Source organism: Aythya marila (assembly GCF_965140915.1).
Source record: "Aythya marila genome assembly, chromosome: 19".
Lineage (NCBI taxonomy): Eukaryota > Metazoa > Chordata > Aves > Anseriformes > Anatidae > Aythya > Aythya marila.
The window spans coordinates 2,254,293-2,268,132 of record NC_139060.1 but is presented as its reverse complement, the minus strand read 5'-3'; the positions used below and the strand labels follow the sequence as shown (position 1 = coordinate 2,268,132).

Here is a 13,840-nt window from a genome sequence, read left to right as displayed (position 1 = left end):
TGGGTGGGATAGAGACAGGCAGCAGCGGGTGTGGGATGGGGACAGGGTGGGATGGGGACAGGATGGGGACAAGGACAGGAACGAGGGTGAGGTGGGGATGGGACGGGGATAGAACAGGACAGGGACAGGGGTGTTGATCTCAACCACGGTGGCACCGTCTGGTGGGTGCAGACAGGAGGGGAGCGACGCGGCCGCCCCACAGGTGCCGTGTCCAAGGCGGGGGCTCCAGCGCTGCCAGCGGGTCCCCAGCACACCCCGATCCCCACCGGGGCACGCGGGGACACCTCTCGCCCTCACCCTCGTGAAGATAACGATCCAGGTGGGAACAGAGCGCTCAGCACGGGGGGGGACTTGGGGACACAGCCACAAACCCTGGGCAGCACAGGGCAGGGCTGAGCATTACCCAGCTGGGCGCCGAGCACCACCCTCGTTCAGCCGCTAATGAGCGATTCCCAGAGCCAGACACCGGCGTCAGCCCCGGGGAGCGGCTCCCTGGGCACCGTGTCCCTTGCCCATGGCCTTTCGGCCGGGTGTCGGGGGTGGCCGTGTCCCCGTGGCCCTGTCCCCTCACGGCCACGTCCCCCCCATGCCTCACACCGGGGCCCGGCCCCCGAGCTCCGCCCGGTGCCGGCCGCTGCTGCCCCCGCCCGGCCGCGAGGCGCCTGCAGAGAGGGGAGCGGCGGGGGGAGCCCGGCCCGGGGGCCTTGCCCGGGGCTGGGGAGGGGGCCCCGAGGCCCTGAGGTGCGAGCGGGGCCCCCAAAGGCCCGGCACAATCCCACCCTTTCCCCTCAGGAACGGCAGACGTGGCCTTACAAAAGGAGAATTTTATTTGTTTTCTGCCCTTTACATTCGGTGGTTAAAAACCCCGGGACACAAACGCTCCCCCGACAGCGTGGTAAACGCGTAAAGCCCTTCGTTTGTATTTAAAGGCGTGTAATCAATCGCACGAAGTGTTGGGTTGTACAGAGCCGTCAGAAACGCTGTATAAAAGCCTGAGAGCTGTGAGGAGAGCCCAGAGAGCCGGGAACCACAGCCACGGGTGCCAGACAAGGACGGGCACCCGTGTTCAGCATTCGACCCCATCAGTCCTTCCAGGGAGGAGGGATGGGACGTGGTCCTGTTGCAGACAGCTGGAAATCTATTAAAATACAGAATTTCTGTATATTTGTATTTCTGTATATCTGTTCTGTATATTAAAACACAGAAATAAAAACCAAACAGCCCCAGAGCACCCTTCATCTTGTGTCTGAGAAAACTTCCTTCCCCAGGCACAAGCAGAAAAGATTTTTACAAAACTCCCAAAAGTTCAGCAGAAAGCTAAAAAAGAACCCAGCGTCCACCAAAAAGAACTGGAGGAGGTGTCGAGGCGAAGCCCTTGCGGCCCTCCCAGTGCTGGCAGCCCCATGAACTCAGCTCAGGGCCCGGCTCCCTGTTCACCCCGTGAATCGCAGCCCCGGCAGGACGGGAGCCGGCCGAGAGGCTGCAGACAAAGGGAGGCAGCAGAGCTGCAGCGTGCTGGGGGACGCGCCCGCAGCCCGCGGACAGCTTGATGAAGATGGATGGGAGCAGGGCAGAGGCTGCGGCCTCCCCCCGGCCCCACAGCACGCAGGTGGGGAAGCAGCAGCAGGTGCCAAAGCGGAGCTTGGTGGGACACAAGCAGCGAGGAGGAAGCCGCAGCTATGGAGGCTGCACGTGTGGAGAGCGGGACAAGGACAAAGACATGCCGGACAAAAAAAGCAGCAGCAGTAGAAAGGGGGTGATGATATTTTTGGTATTTCCCATTGAATGCTGAGTTTGGAAACAATTATCTCACCAGCTTTGCTCACACCCCGCCATTTCCCCTCCCCATTTTGAACAAGACGAACAAACAATTGCTTTAAAAATTGAGCCAGGAATTTAAATGAATTCCTACATACTAACGTTTTCTACCCAGAGCTGGGTTCAGAACCAGATTTTTTTGGTCTTTATTGTAGAAAAAAGAAATTCCCAACTCCTCTTCAGAAAGAGGAGTCGGGAATGAGGGGCCTACAGGAGCTCCCCATGACTTGAAGAGGTCGAAACCAGAGAGGCTGCAGAGAAGGGGCAGCAGCAAGGCAGAGGACAGGAGGGACAGAGCTCTCACCCCTTCCAGAGGGGCACATACACCCAGCCATTGCTTTTCTGCCCCCAAAAGTACTGCTCAAAGTACTCAGACCCTGAGGACCCTGCTGCCACAGCACCCGGTCACAACTGCGGGTAGCTTTAGGAGGAGGAGGACTCTTCCTCCTGCAGTCCTGAACCATTTCTAAGAGGTCCATGAAACACAAACAAGGCTCTTTACATCAATCTTCAACCCCCGCCACAGGGCTGGGATGGGAATGTTGGAAACCACAGCGCTTTGCCAATAATTTCTGTGCATTTGCACAAGAGCACAGCTCTTACAATGTCAGGGTGCCACCCTAGGGTGCCACCCTCCTGCAGCCCGGCCAGAGCTGGCTCACAGGACTTGGTAGTTTCTCCCTACAGGAGTTACACGTGCCCAGCCCTAGCACCCAGAAGCAGCAGCAGCCCCCAGGGCCTTGCCCGACTCCATCCTGTGCCCTCCAAGCCCGCAGGAACCCCTCCCCAGGGCAGCGTGCCGCCTGCTCCTTGCTTTGCACAGAGAGCTAGAGGCACTGAAGGAGCAGCCAGCTGCTGGCAAATATAAGTTAGGTGAGCCAGCTTGGCAGCCAGGCTTGAGGCCCTGCCCATCAGGAACATTTCTCATGCCAGGCACAGACCACCAGGCAAAGGGGAGAGTCCTAAGTAATAAAAGCTGGGCAGAAGCCTGGATTGAGCAGAGGCTGAACAAGGAGCCTTGTGTATGAGACAGGTCGTGCCTCAGGCTGCTGGCAGGGACAACATCTAGACAACACCTACATGCTTCAGACATGGTATCACCAAGCTCCGTGGGGGTGGGGAGGAGCCTTCCTTTCCATTTTCAGTAAGATTCTTCCCAATGACTGTTCAGGAGAAGGCACAGGCTGGCAGCGTCCAGCCCTAGCAGCCAGACCTTGGCTGTTCCACCTCCATCCTCCTGAAGGATGAGTCCCCTCTCCCCTTCCTCCCCAGCACTCCACCTCCTCCTGACCTGAACTCTGCTGAGTAAGAGCTGTGGGCCAGCTCGGCAATCTGCAGCTTCAGGGCACGGTGCTGGGGAACTGCACGCTGCTGCAGGGCAGTGGGGGCTCGCTCCAGAGCTGAGCCAACGCGGAGCCAAGCCCCCTCCTCCTGCTGGAGCCGGGCGCGCAGCACGGCACCCAGGCTGTTTTCCCAGAGCTGCCTTGGCAGAAGTCACCACCTGCCCGGTGAGAGCAAAAAGCTTGCTTCGTTTTGTAAGAAATCAGCAAGGTGCAGTCCTGGATTTGGCATGAACAGGCAGATGGGTAAGCATCAGAAATGGATGAAAGAGCACAGCAGTTCTCTTCGAATAATTTATTAAATACAGCATTAAAATTTGTATTTATGAATTCAATCATTAAAAACAAAACTTTATCTCATATATATATATATTTAGGGACAATGACAATCATTCTTTCAACATTGGTGCATGTTGTGCCAGCACTGCTCAGAACGGCACCTTCTCTACACTATCCTTAAAGCAGTTCAACACTTTTAAAATAAAATAAAACGAAATAAAAAGCATTTGCAAAGGAAGAGTGCAAAGCAGGGCTTGTCCCCAGCTGCCTGCCAGGGCTGTGAGGAGGCAGAGGCTGTGGCGCTCACAGCGGGTTTGTTAGATATTGCCTGCCCAGCACGAGGAAGCGTGGGGACCAATTCTCCGAGGTGCCAAAGGTGCAGTCTGCAATTTCAGCCTTGGCTGGATGCCTACAGCTCTGAGCTGAGTATCTGGTTTGTGGTTTCCTCAGCTTGGGCAGTCAATACTAAAAAGCTAGACAACAAGGGGAAAAAAATAAAAAAGCACAAAAGAAAAAAATGTTGTTTTCAGTACACCAGCTTCTTCCCCTGACCTGCCAGGTCCAGCAGAGGCTGCAAATGAAGCGTAGCAGTCGGTGTTCCCACTCACTCGTTTTTGCATCCTGCTGTGGCTCAAGGTGGCTCAGGAGGCAAGCAGCAAACCAGCACCAGCCCGCAGAGAGCACCGTCCCCAGGCCACGTGCACCGGTGTGGCACCACGGACAGAGAGGCTGCAGGCTGAGCCTTGAGGGAGGCTGATCCCAGAAGGCAGGGCTTCCACGGATGGGGTCCTCGGGCAGACGCAGAGGTAGCATCAGACAGACTTCTGTAACTTGATTGTCGTGTAATTCTGGCCTGCCTAAGGCAGCAGCAGCAGGGATGGAGAGGGTATCCTGCAGGAGCAGGAGATGGGACGTGGGACCTGACTGGTACTGGTCATCCTCGCAGCAAGCAAGGACGGTCCGTCTCCTGCAGGGCTTCTGAGAAATTACCCTTGCTGAAAAGGCTCCCCGCTGCCAGGGGCTGTTCTCCACTCACCGCTAGCAGGCAGCGGTCCAGCCCACCGCCAGGGGACCAAAGGCTGCCGGTCACTCACCCCACCACACCGGTACAGCGAGGGCTTGTGCTTCTGGCTCTGTAACAGTCCCTGGCCTTCCAAACCTGTTTACTCCAATAAACCTGTTTCAGCTACGCTTGAGACCCACGAGGACAGGGAGGGAGGGCTGCCTAAAGCATTTCCGGAGAGCACATGGCCCACGAAAGGAAGTTCACACAGCCCTGCCTGCAACCTACAGTGGAGACATGCCAAGTCAGGAGCATTTCAGATAAGGCATCGCAGGTGCTTTGATAGTAAAGCAGTTAGTGTCGACTACAGTACTTGAAACACAGGCTGCTGCAGAGGGCATCCCTGGGGCAAAAGCACTTCTCCAGCACCTGATGCAGCAGGAGATGGTTCAGACCTCTCCTATACAAACACACATACACACAGACGGGCTGCTCTGGCTGCCCTTTTGTTTGTTTTTTCCCCTCCCAAGAAAGTGACTCAAAAAGCCCAGGCTGGGATGTGCCATTTACCCTGCCAAGCAGCCACAGAGATAAAAAGACGCCTTGTGCTGTACCAGACTTTGCAGTAGGCCGGTGAACCATCGCGCCAGCGGGACGCGAAGCAGGGGAGGCTAGTTGCCGTTGCTGATGCTGGAGTTGGCACTGCTGCAGCTCTGCTCGTAGGATGGAGGCGCCTCTGCGGGGGAAAGACAGAGTAAGAGTGGTTATAGTGGGAGTTTGGGAGGCTCCCTGCACCCCGCTCTGTGTAACTCAGTGCTGAGCAAAGCAAGCTGCTGACACATGCACGCAAGCAATCTCTCCAGGACCCCATAGCCTGCCCCACGAGTGACATGTCCGAGCATCTCTTGTTAGCCCAGAGCTAACAGACGGGTTTCTTTGGCCAGGACCATGCCACACCGCTGTTCTCTGCCACCTCAGGCAAGCACCACTCGAGGAGTGCAGCCTGCTGGGATTTCCCCAAGCTTTTCTGTCCTGGACAGTCTCTCAGCGCCCGCCCCCACAGCTTCTGTCTCCAGACCAGATGCAGGCCCACTCCAAGGCAGACATAAGATTTCAGTTACATCACTTTCCTGGCTCTGCTCCTGCCAGCCTCGCCACAAGCCAAGAAGTTTTTATATCTGTGGGAGGCTGAAAGCTCATTTCAGAACAGGGAGATCCTCTCACGCTGAGCCTAGGGCAGCATGAGCATAGACATGGGAACGGACAGCTGGCTGTCACAGCCATGGGAGGGGACGCCTCTGGAGAAGGCAGGCAGAGAGATCTCACGATCCCCTCTGAGTTCAGCCCCACTGGGCTGACATTCCCATGCTCCAACCTCTTCAGCTAGCAAAGAGACTCTCGTCACAGCAGACATTTGCTATCGCACCGCCAGCCTGTTCAGGCCCCAGGAGCAGGATGCTCACCGTACGGGTAGCCCCACGTGCTGTACTCTGGAGGCAAAATGAGAGAGCTGGCAGTGGGCACGGGCACCACGTTTCCCTCGGCGTAGTAAGGGACGGTGGCTCCCGTCGAGAGGCAGAGCGTGGGGTGGTTCGGGGAGCCCGTCTGCTCAGAGTCCGCTTCCTGGAAGCTCAGTCCTGGGGCGTAGCTGAACGGCTGCTGCTGGGAATGGCTTTTGGTGGGGATCAAGACATTGTCCATGGGGTGATAGCCGCTGGCAGCCTCCTCCTCCTCCGGGGGGGCGCTGGGGACCACTGCGGATGGTAGGTGCTGCACAGATCGGGAGGGGCTCAGAGGGACCCTGTTCACTGCGATGTTACCGATATAGATGGGAAGGGTGACTGAAACCTCTGGTGATTTGAGGGAAACCTGGAAAAGAAGGAAAAACAGTGGCATCCTCTGTTGTACATTGCACAGTCAGCCTCACCTGACAAAGCCCCCCCCACCCCACACATCTGCTGAGCTCAAGCAGCCGAGCTTGATGCAGAAGGGAGCACAGTAACACAAGGACAGCCTCACCCATAGGCACTGACCAGCAAAACGAGTCACACCAAGTTCCTCAGCAGAGCTGCATCTCCCCCGACACGCACAGGGTCCCCCCCAGCCCAAGAACTTCTTTACTGAAAGGGTTGTGAGGCATTGGGATGGGCTGCCCTGGGAAGTGGCTGAGTCACCATCCCTGGAGGTCTTTAAAAGATGTTTAGATGTAGAGCTGAGTGATATGGTTTAGTGGAGGACAGGTTAGTGTTAGGTCAGAGATTGGACTCAGTGATCTTGGAGGTCTCTTCCAACCTAGACGATTCTGTGATTCTGTGATCCTGCCAGAGCATCAGGGTGCTCACCTGGATGTAGTAGTCGATGTGTATGAGGCTACAGCCCTGCAAAATGGACTGGGGCAGTGCTGGGACGAGGATCTGCTCCTTCCATTCTGCGTGTTTCCAGGCTTTCACTCCTGAGCCTTCCACCTCCGCGATGGTCCTCAGGTCGTAAATCCAGCGCTTGGATTTGTAAGCCACTTTCTGCGCAGACAGAATTAAACACAGCTAGCAGGAGGACTGCAGATGTTCTTCTGTCTCCCACAAGTGCAAGGCAGGACACAAAACCACCCAGCTGCTTTGTCAAATCAGCAGGAGTACAAACCTAACGTGCATGTTACAGGGCAGGATAACCCACCGTCACACAGTGGGCTGAGCTGGTATAAGCACGACATGTTCTACCACCTCCTTCCCCAGGAAGAGGGAGAGAAACGAAGTTAAGCAGAGGGCTGCACTCCTCACTGCCGCCTCTCAGCTACATGCAAAGAGATGTGCACTGTGGTGAGACCTGCACCAGCCTCACAGCAGCCTCAGGGAGGTGGAGTACAGCCCAGCTGAGGGATCGTCCTCTCAGCTTACCTGGAGCAGGCTGGCCACCACGGCCCCGGTGTCCCGGCCCGATTTGTTCTCGATGTCTGTGCGGAGCTGGATCACCTGCCCCACGATGTACCCTTTCAGATCGGAGGTGGCGGTCAGGATAACGTTGCCACTTTTCACAAGCTTGTAGTTGAACTTCTTGGTGACCGACATCGTGTTGGGCTGCTGCAGAATGACAGAGACAGAGATGATGACCCAAGGGAGTCAGAACACCTCCAGGAAAATGCTCGGATTCAAAACAAGCAGGCAGAAATATTGGTCTAAGAGGCCACGAAGAACCACTGACACAGCACTGCCACAGACAACAGGTCTCACTCCTCCATCCCCCCAGTCGTGCTGTCCTATCAGCGTCTCTTCCCTTCGGAAAAAGTTCCCCAAACCCAAATCTCTACAAGTAGGTACTGGTCCTAAAATGCTCTTGGCAGACATCTCACTCAGCATGCTGAAAATTCACCTACATCTTCCAAAGTAATGTGTGGAGGAGCCAGAAATCACAGAGAGCAGGGACAGAAAGCAAGACAGGATAAATCAGGAGCAGAAGCCCTCATCCTGCTCTTGCACAGCAGGACATGCAGTCAGAGAGGTGCCCAACCACAGAGTTATTCCCACACTTCACACGTGGCAGGGACGAGCACTGAAGCCTTGCTCTTACCTCGATATCAGGGATGTCATTCAAGTTGAGAGGGCAGAGGACATAGAAGATCTTGTTGCACTTGTAGTCCTTGGAGAAGCGCGGTGTGTCTATCACAGCTTTCACCTGATGGAGGACCTTGCCAAAAGGGCCTTCAAACGATGTAGGAGCAGAGGCTGGAGTCGAGAGAGAGAAAAAGAAAAGGCGTTGTGAGACTGAGTCAAGCCACACATTGACAAACTTGAAACAACTTTCCTCTTCACCTCAAGTATCTCAGAGCAGAATTCCCCAAAAAGGGCTGAACACGTGGGTCACCCAGTGACTGTGCTGTGACCTCCTCACAGGAGGCACCCCCACACCACAGCAGAATGTGCTGTGGGCAGGCCGGACGGCCAGGAGCCCCCCTGAGAGCCCTTAGGGACGCTCGGATGTGTCGGAATCCAGCACATCTGGGCCTCGCCGCCAGCCCCCCTCTGCCAGGCAGCCCAGGGCTCAGCACAGCTCCCGAGGCGGGCAGAGCCATGGCTCACACAGCAGAGCCTTCAGCTGGTCGTCTGCATCGTACCTGGCAGCAGGAACTGGAAGGAAAAGTTGTGCTCCCCAGCTGAAAGGACTCCTGTGGGAAACAAGAGGAAGAGGTAAGGGACAGGTGACTTGGAACAGCATTTCTGGAGCACGAGCTTCTGGTGACAGAGGCCACTGCCAGGGGAACACCACACAACTCCTTCAGCTGCCTTCACCCCACCGACACCACCACGCTCACCCTCCAGGCCCAGCGAGCAGCTCCCCCGCTGCCACCCACCTCCCCTGGGGTCAGGAGAGGTCCCCATTCCCAACGGGTTCTAGGGTAAGACACTCTGGAAATAAAGTCAGCTGGGGCACAGCCGAAGGGATGCTGGTGCCAGAGAACGCTTCCCGGGGTAGTGAGCCCCAGCCTGCTGCCAGGGCACGGAGAGGGGATGCTGAGTCCTTCCCTTGGGCAGAGCCATGCCACGGTGTGGGTGCCAAGCCTGGTGGAGAACTCACACCCCCAGTCCCAGCTTTGACCCCCCCTGTCCAGAGGAGACCCCTGCTGTCCTTGCAGAGCCACACACTGGCAGCAAGAGGCCAGGCAGGCTGAGCGGGGAGAGGAGCCTGCGAGCAAACCGAGGCCGTGAATTCCCCCCCGTGGCACCGAGCGCTTCGGGGAGGGCTGCAGGCTCCCGGCCCCTGGCTGCAGCCCAGCGCTGGAAGCTCAAACCTCAGCGCTGGTTTTCTTCAGCGATCTCACTCCCCAACAGCAGCCTCGAGGGCACAGAGCAGAGCCAAGACGCAGCTAAAACCACAGCTACAACGCCAGGATCCCCCAACCCACCCTCCCCAGCCGGATCCCACACCCCTCCCAGGACAGCGGTGACCCCAAACCGAGCCCACAGCGTGACCTGGCAGCATCGGGCAGCTCCCCAGGCCGCCTGCCATCAGACAGGCACCGAGACGCAGCGGGCTTTCCACGTTTGTTGGCTGTGTGTACACACCAGGGGGTTTGCTTCCAGCTTGGCACAGCACCAACACGGCTGGGCTGGGGCTGCTGCCGAGGGAGCCGAGGAGAGGCGAGAGGTGGCCGTGCAGGATGGAAGGGGGGGGTTTGCTCATTCCCCTCACCCCACCACAACACTCTCCTGGTGATTCCTCTCCCGGTTCCCCAGACAGAAGCTGAATGGAGGCTGAATGCAGCGTGCCGGCTTGTCACAAGGTGGAGGCAGAAAGCAACTCAACGCCTGCGCTGCCTCCAGCCACCCCGGGCTCCTGCTCCCTGCTGGGGAGAGTCTGCCTGGGTGAAAGGCAGCAGTGTGGGAGCCTGGTGCCTTCACTGATTATAGGGTAAAGCCTTGCTAACTAACCCGGTGCTCGGTCACTGGCCCAAGATTTTGTGGGGCTCCATGCAAAGCTGTGGCCTCACAGCCAGGTCCTTGCTCTCTGCACGCCCCAGGACATGATCTCAGCCTGGTTCCTGCCCAGCCCACAGCCGCCAAACAGAGCCGGGCTGGAAGCGAACCTGCCAGCCCTTCGTGCCCTCAGTTTCCAGTTTTAAATGTCCTTAAAATTGCATGGGACAAGAGATGAAGCCCGCCCCGTGCAGCACCAGGCAGGGGCACGCTGCCAGGGCCAAGCCACTCGCAGGGGATGCGGCTGGGCTCGGGGAGCCACCAGCACTTGGTGGTACCGATACCATTGCCCAGACCCCAAACACATCACCCGAGCAGAGCTCATCACAGAGCACCCAGACCAAACCCGAGCACCAGCATTAACTGAGAGCTGCAGCGAGCCAGGGACACGCCATGAGCCCTGCTCTCAGCTCCGTTAAGCAGGGAGATGCTGCAGGCAATTGGCAGCAGCCCTGGTTTTCAGGCCTGAGCCTTTCCTCACACACCCTCCTTCCCCTGCCACCCCAACAGCCTGGAGCAGCCCCGTGCCAGCCCTGAGAGCCGCCGTGCCCAGCTAACGAAGGGCTGGGTGCTCGCAGTGCCCCAGCTCCCCCAAACACCCGCGTTTCTTGCCCGTAGTGAGAGCGTGGGGGCCGCTGGAGCAGGCGGGCTGTGAGCACCAGCCCAGGCACCTGCAGCCGCATCCAGGAGCCTGCACAGCAGGACGAGCACAACACCTCAGGGCCAGAGCCATTCCTGGGACAAGGGAGAACAAAAATAGAAGAAAAACAGAAGATTCTGACCAAACGGGAGGCTCCCACGAAAGCATGGGTGTGTTCGGGCACCTGGCAGAGCTGCAGGGCTGCCAGGAAGCCCGGCTCCTGCGGGACAGGGGCAGGCATCTGGCAGCAGCCCCACGCTGAGCTGCTCCCGGGGCTCCTGCTCGCCCCTGCTGGAAGGGATCCCCCCGGCACGGGCACAGAGGTAGCTCCGTGCCTGCCTCGCCCGGGATCACAGAGCCATTTCGGGATTTGGCCACGTGTCGGGAGGCTTTGGCAGTGGGGAAGCCGGCAACCCCAGTGCACAGACCCCCTGTACTGGGGCAGGGAGGGGACAGCTACCCCTGGGCTCCCCAGCTGGCAGCTCTGCCCCACAGGCTGCGCTTCCAGCCCAAACGCTGGCACTGCTGGTTACAAAGGGGACAATCTGCAGCTGCCCCTGTCCCGGTCACCCTGTGGGCACAGGCTGGGCACGGGCTGACCTTGCCCCAGCCACCGCAGTTCTCTCACCTGGAAATTGGCACCAGAAGCCACCCTGGCACCCTGCGAGGGACACGCAGTGCTTGCCCTCGCTCTGGCACAGGTTGGAGGCAGCACGGCCAGGCTGTCCTCGTGCACCACGGCCCCACGGTGGCAGTGGGACACCCAGGCTGGATTCACAACAGAGACCGCTGCTGGCAGCTGAGAGAAGTCCAAAGGTTTCCTCTGGTGGCTGTCCCAGCATGCAGACACTGCCTCAGCCCTTTGGGAAGGCAGAGCTGCCTCGGGAGCAGGGGCTTCCCTAAGGACACGCTCCAGTGAGGGACCGGGGTGGCCCTGGCAGTGCACAGCACGCCCCAGAGCTCCCGAGCAGCTTTTAAATGCACAAAGCCAGGGGAAAGGGCCGTGCAGGCCACCCCAGCCTGGCTCAGCCATTACCTCACCCTTCCCTGAAGCTCAAACAAAGGCCACTGTGTATTCAGGCACACAAGCTTTTCCTGAAGTTTACGTTTACGTACAGCTAAAAATACCTTGAGAAAGTCATTAGGCAGCGGAGGCAGCTGGATTAGCAGGGCTCTGCCACGGGGCTGTACCTTTCCTCCCGATAGGAGCTGAGCCAGAGGGCTCGGCTGCTCCCGTGCTGGAAACATCCTCCCTAAAAATTCCTGGAGAGAAAGGAGCTGCGGCCCCGACTGCTGCCACAGCTGGGAAAACAACAAACCCGGAGCAGCGGGGACACGCTAACGGCACGGAGAGCACAGGACGACCTTGGAGATTTCCCTTCTTGCTTCTGCTGCCAGCGGGGATTTGTCAGGCCTCACAGGGACTCTCCCTTTCTCCGCCCCGCTGGTCCCCTGCCACGTTTGGACAGGGGCCGTTTGCTCGTCGGGAGGAGGGCAGGGAGGGCTTGGTCCATGGTGTGCAGAAGGGAAACTCATCGATCCGCAGCGAGCCCTCCCCTGGGTGCCCAGGAGGTGCCTGGGGTGCAGCTGGGCTCTCCCTGTGCCGTGGAGGGATGGAGGTTCACAGGCTCTCCCCAGGGCCATGCAGCACTCCCGTGCAAAGCTCGAGCTGAGCGTGGTCCTGAGCCAGCCCCGGAGCTGGGTGCACCCACAGACAGGGCTGGACGGACCCACCAAGGTCTGCCCGTGCTCCCTGCAAGCCAGCACGCTGCCTCCATCCTGCTCAAGGCACGGGCACTGAGAAAACAGGACACTATTGTGACTGTGGGAGGGGGAGAAACCGCAGCCTGCCGGTATTTGCACTTCTGAACAAGTGATCGGGGCCGGGCCCCCACTGCTACAGCTCAGGTGCGCCCGGTGCTGACAGCAATGAGGGCAAGGGCAGTGCCGTGCCCCGTGCCGTGCAGGGAGAAGTGGCAGCAGCCAGGGCTGGGGTGCAGGAACGAGGAAACCAGCGCTCCACGGGTTTTTCTGCAGTCTTCCCACTGGCAGCTCACACGGGCAAGCTGCTCTTACCCTACAGGTGGAGCCAGACCTGCCTGGGCCACGGGTTCAAACCAGCGCAGAGACATCGGCCAAACGCCTCCTGCCAGCTCTGTCCCACAGCCCCAGCAATTCCACCCCAATTCCCGGCAGGAGCCAGGAGCTCTGTGCCTCGCAGCACCTCCTGTATTTCCGCAGCAGCCTGCCTGCTTCCTGCAGGGTGACTGCCACCGGGACAAAGCCAGCGGGGCACGGAGCTGGAGAGAAGCCAGCAGAGGGCAGGGAGATGCCTCGGCCACCGACACACACACACACACAGCCTCAGTCAAGCCTTGTTACTCACCCCCACGAAATCCCACGCTCCGATGCACTGGGAGAGACAGCCCAGACGTCTGAGCACGCAGCAGCCTGCGGGGCCAGACAGCTGGAGCAGCAGCGCAGGGTACAACACACCTCAACCCGCCTCGCCAGGCTTCGTCTGCAGCTCAACAAGGGCTAAAAGCATGAATACCTGCTGCATCGCTCCCTCCGTTCCCCATGGAGGAGGGTGCTACCTGCTCTGTAGCTGTGACCAGGAGGTAGGGGTCCTCCACCTGGGTGCAGGAGCCAGCTCCTGCCCCGACCCCCAGCTCCCGGCTGGCACCAGGGGCCAGCAGCCGCTGCTGCTCCAGAGCCCCAACGAGCCGAGCTTTTGGCCTGCCCGAATCTCTTGGTTCTGGTAACAGAGGAACAGCAGGCCCGGCCATATGGCAATTCCTCTCTGGCTACTCACTGAGTGATGCATTAACGCTGCTGGCCAAGACACGCAGCACGGGCTGGTGCCTGGTGCCCCCGTTCCCCTGCCCGTGCCGATGCGAGCCCCTGCTGCCAGCCCCCCGACACCCCCAAAACAAGGAGAGCTCAGCTGGTGGCAGCGCTGCCACACAGCTCTGGATCTCTCCTGAAGCTGTCGGGGTTGGTGTCCAGGTGGGGGCTGGGAGAGGCGCAGGTCAGTGTCTGATATTTTGGAGCACAGCAGAAGGCACGCAACAGCCCTGCAGCCCGCCAGCACCCCACACACCCCTGCTTTCCTCGCAGCCTCACACTGCAAATGAGGCGTGCACGAGACCAGGGCTCCTCTTGCTCTCAGAGGCGTCAGCCGGGAAGCATTAATCCCGCCTGTGCCAGGGCGCTCCGGGCGATGCGGGGCCAGCGCAGCATTAGCACGAGGACTCCAACTCGGTCTCTGGCGGATTAAGCTAATACACGG

General features: G+C 58.9%; 1 protein-coding gene across 1 annotated transcript in view; it reads right to left on the bottom strand.

The window, feature by feature from the left end:
* Positions 1-844: 844 nt before the first annotated feature.
* The window catches only part of ARRDC1 (arrestin domain containing 1), a 31,611-nt gene continuing 18,615 nt past the window's right edge, over positions 845-13,840 (bottom strand). Inside the window, exons 3-8 of the mRNA XM_082775631.1 lie at positions 8,549-8,599; positions 8,005-8,159; positions 7,335-7,517; positions 6,783-6,959; positions 5,904-6,309; positions 845-5,176 (exon numbers count right to left, since the gene is read on the bottom strand). Of these exons, the coding sequence (XP_082631757.1) occupies positions 5,112-5,176; positions 5,904-6,309; positions 6,783-6,959; positions 7,335-7,517; positions 8,005-8,159; positions 8,549-8,599 (1,037 nt within the window). The 3' untranslated portion in view covers positions 845-5,111. The remainder of the gene's footprint in view (positions 5,177-5,903; positions 6,310-6,782; positions 6,960-7,334; positions 7,518-8,004; positions 8,160-8,548; positions 8,600-13,840) is intronic.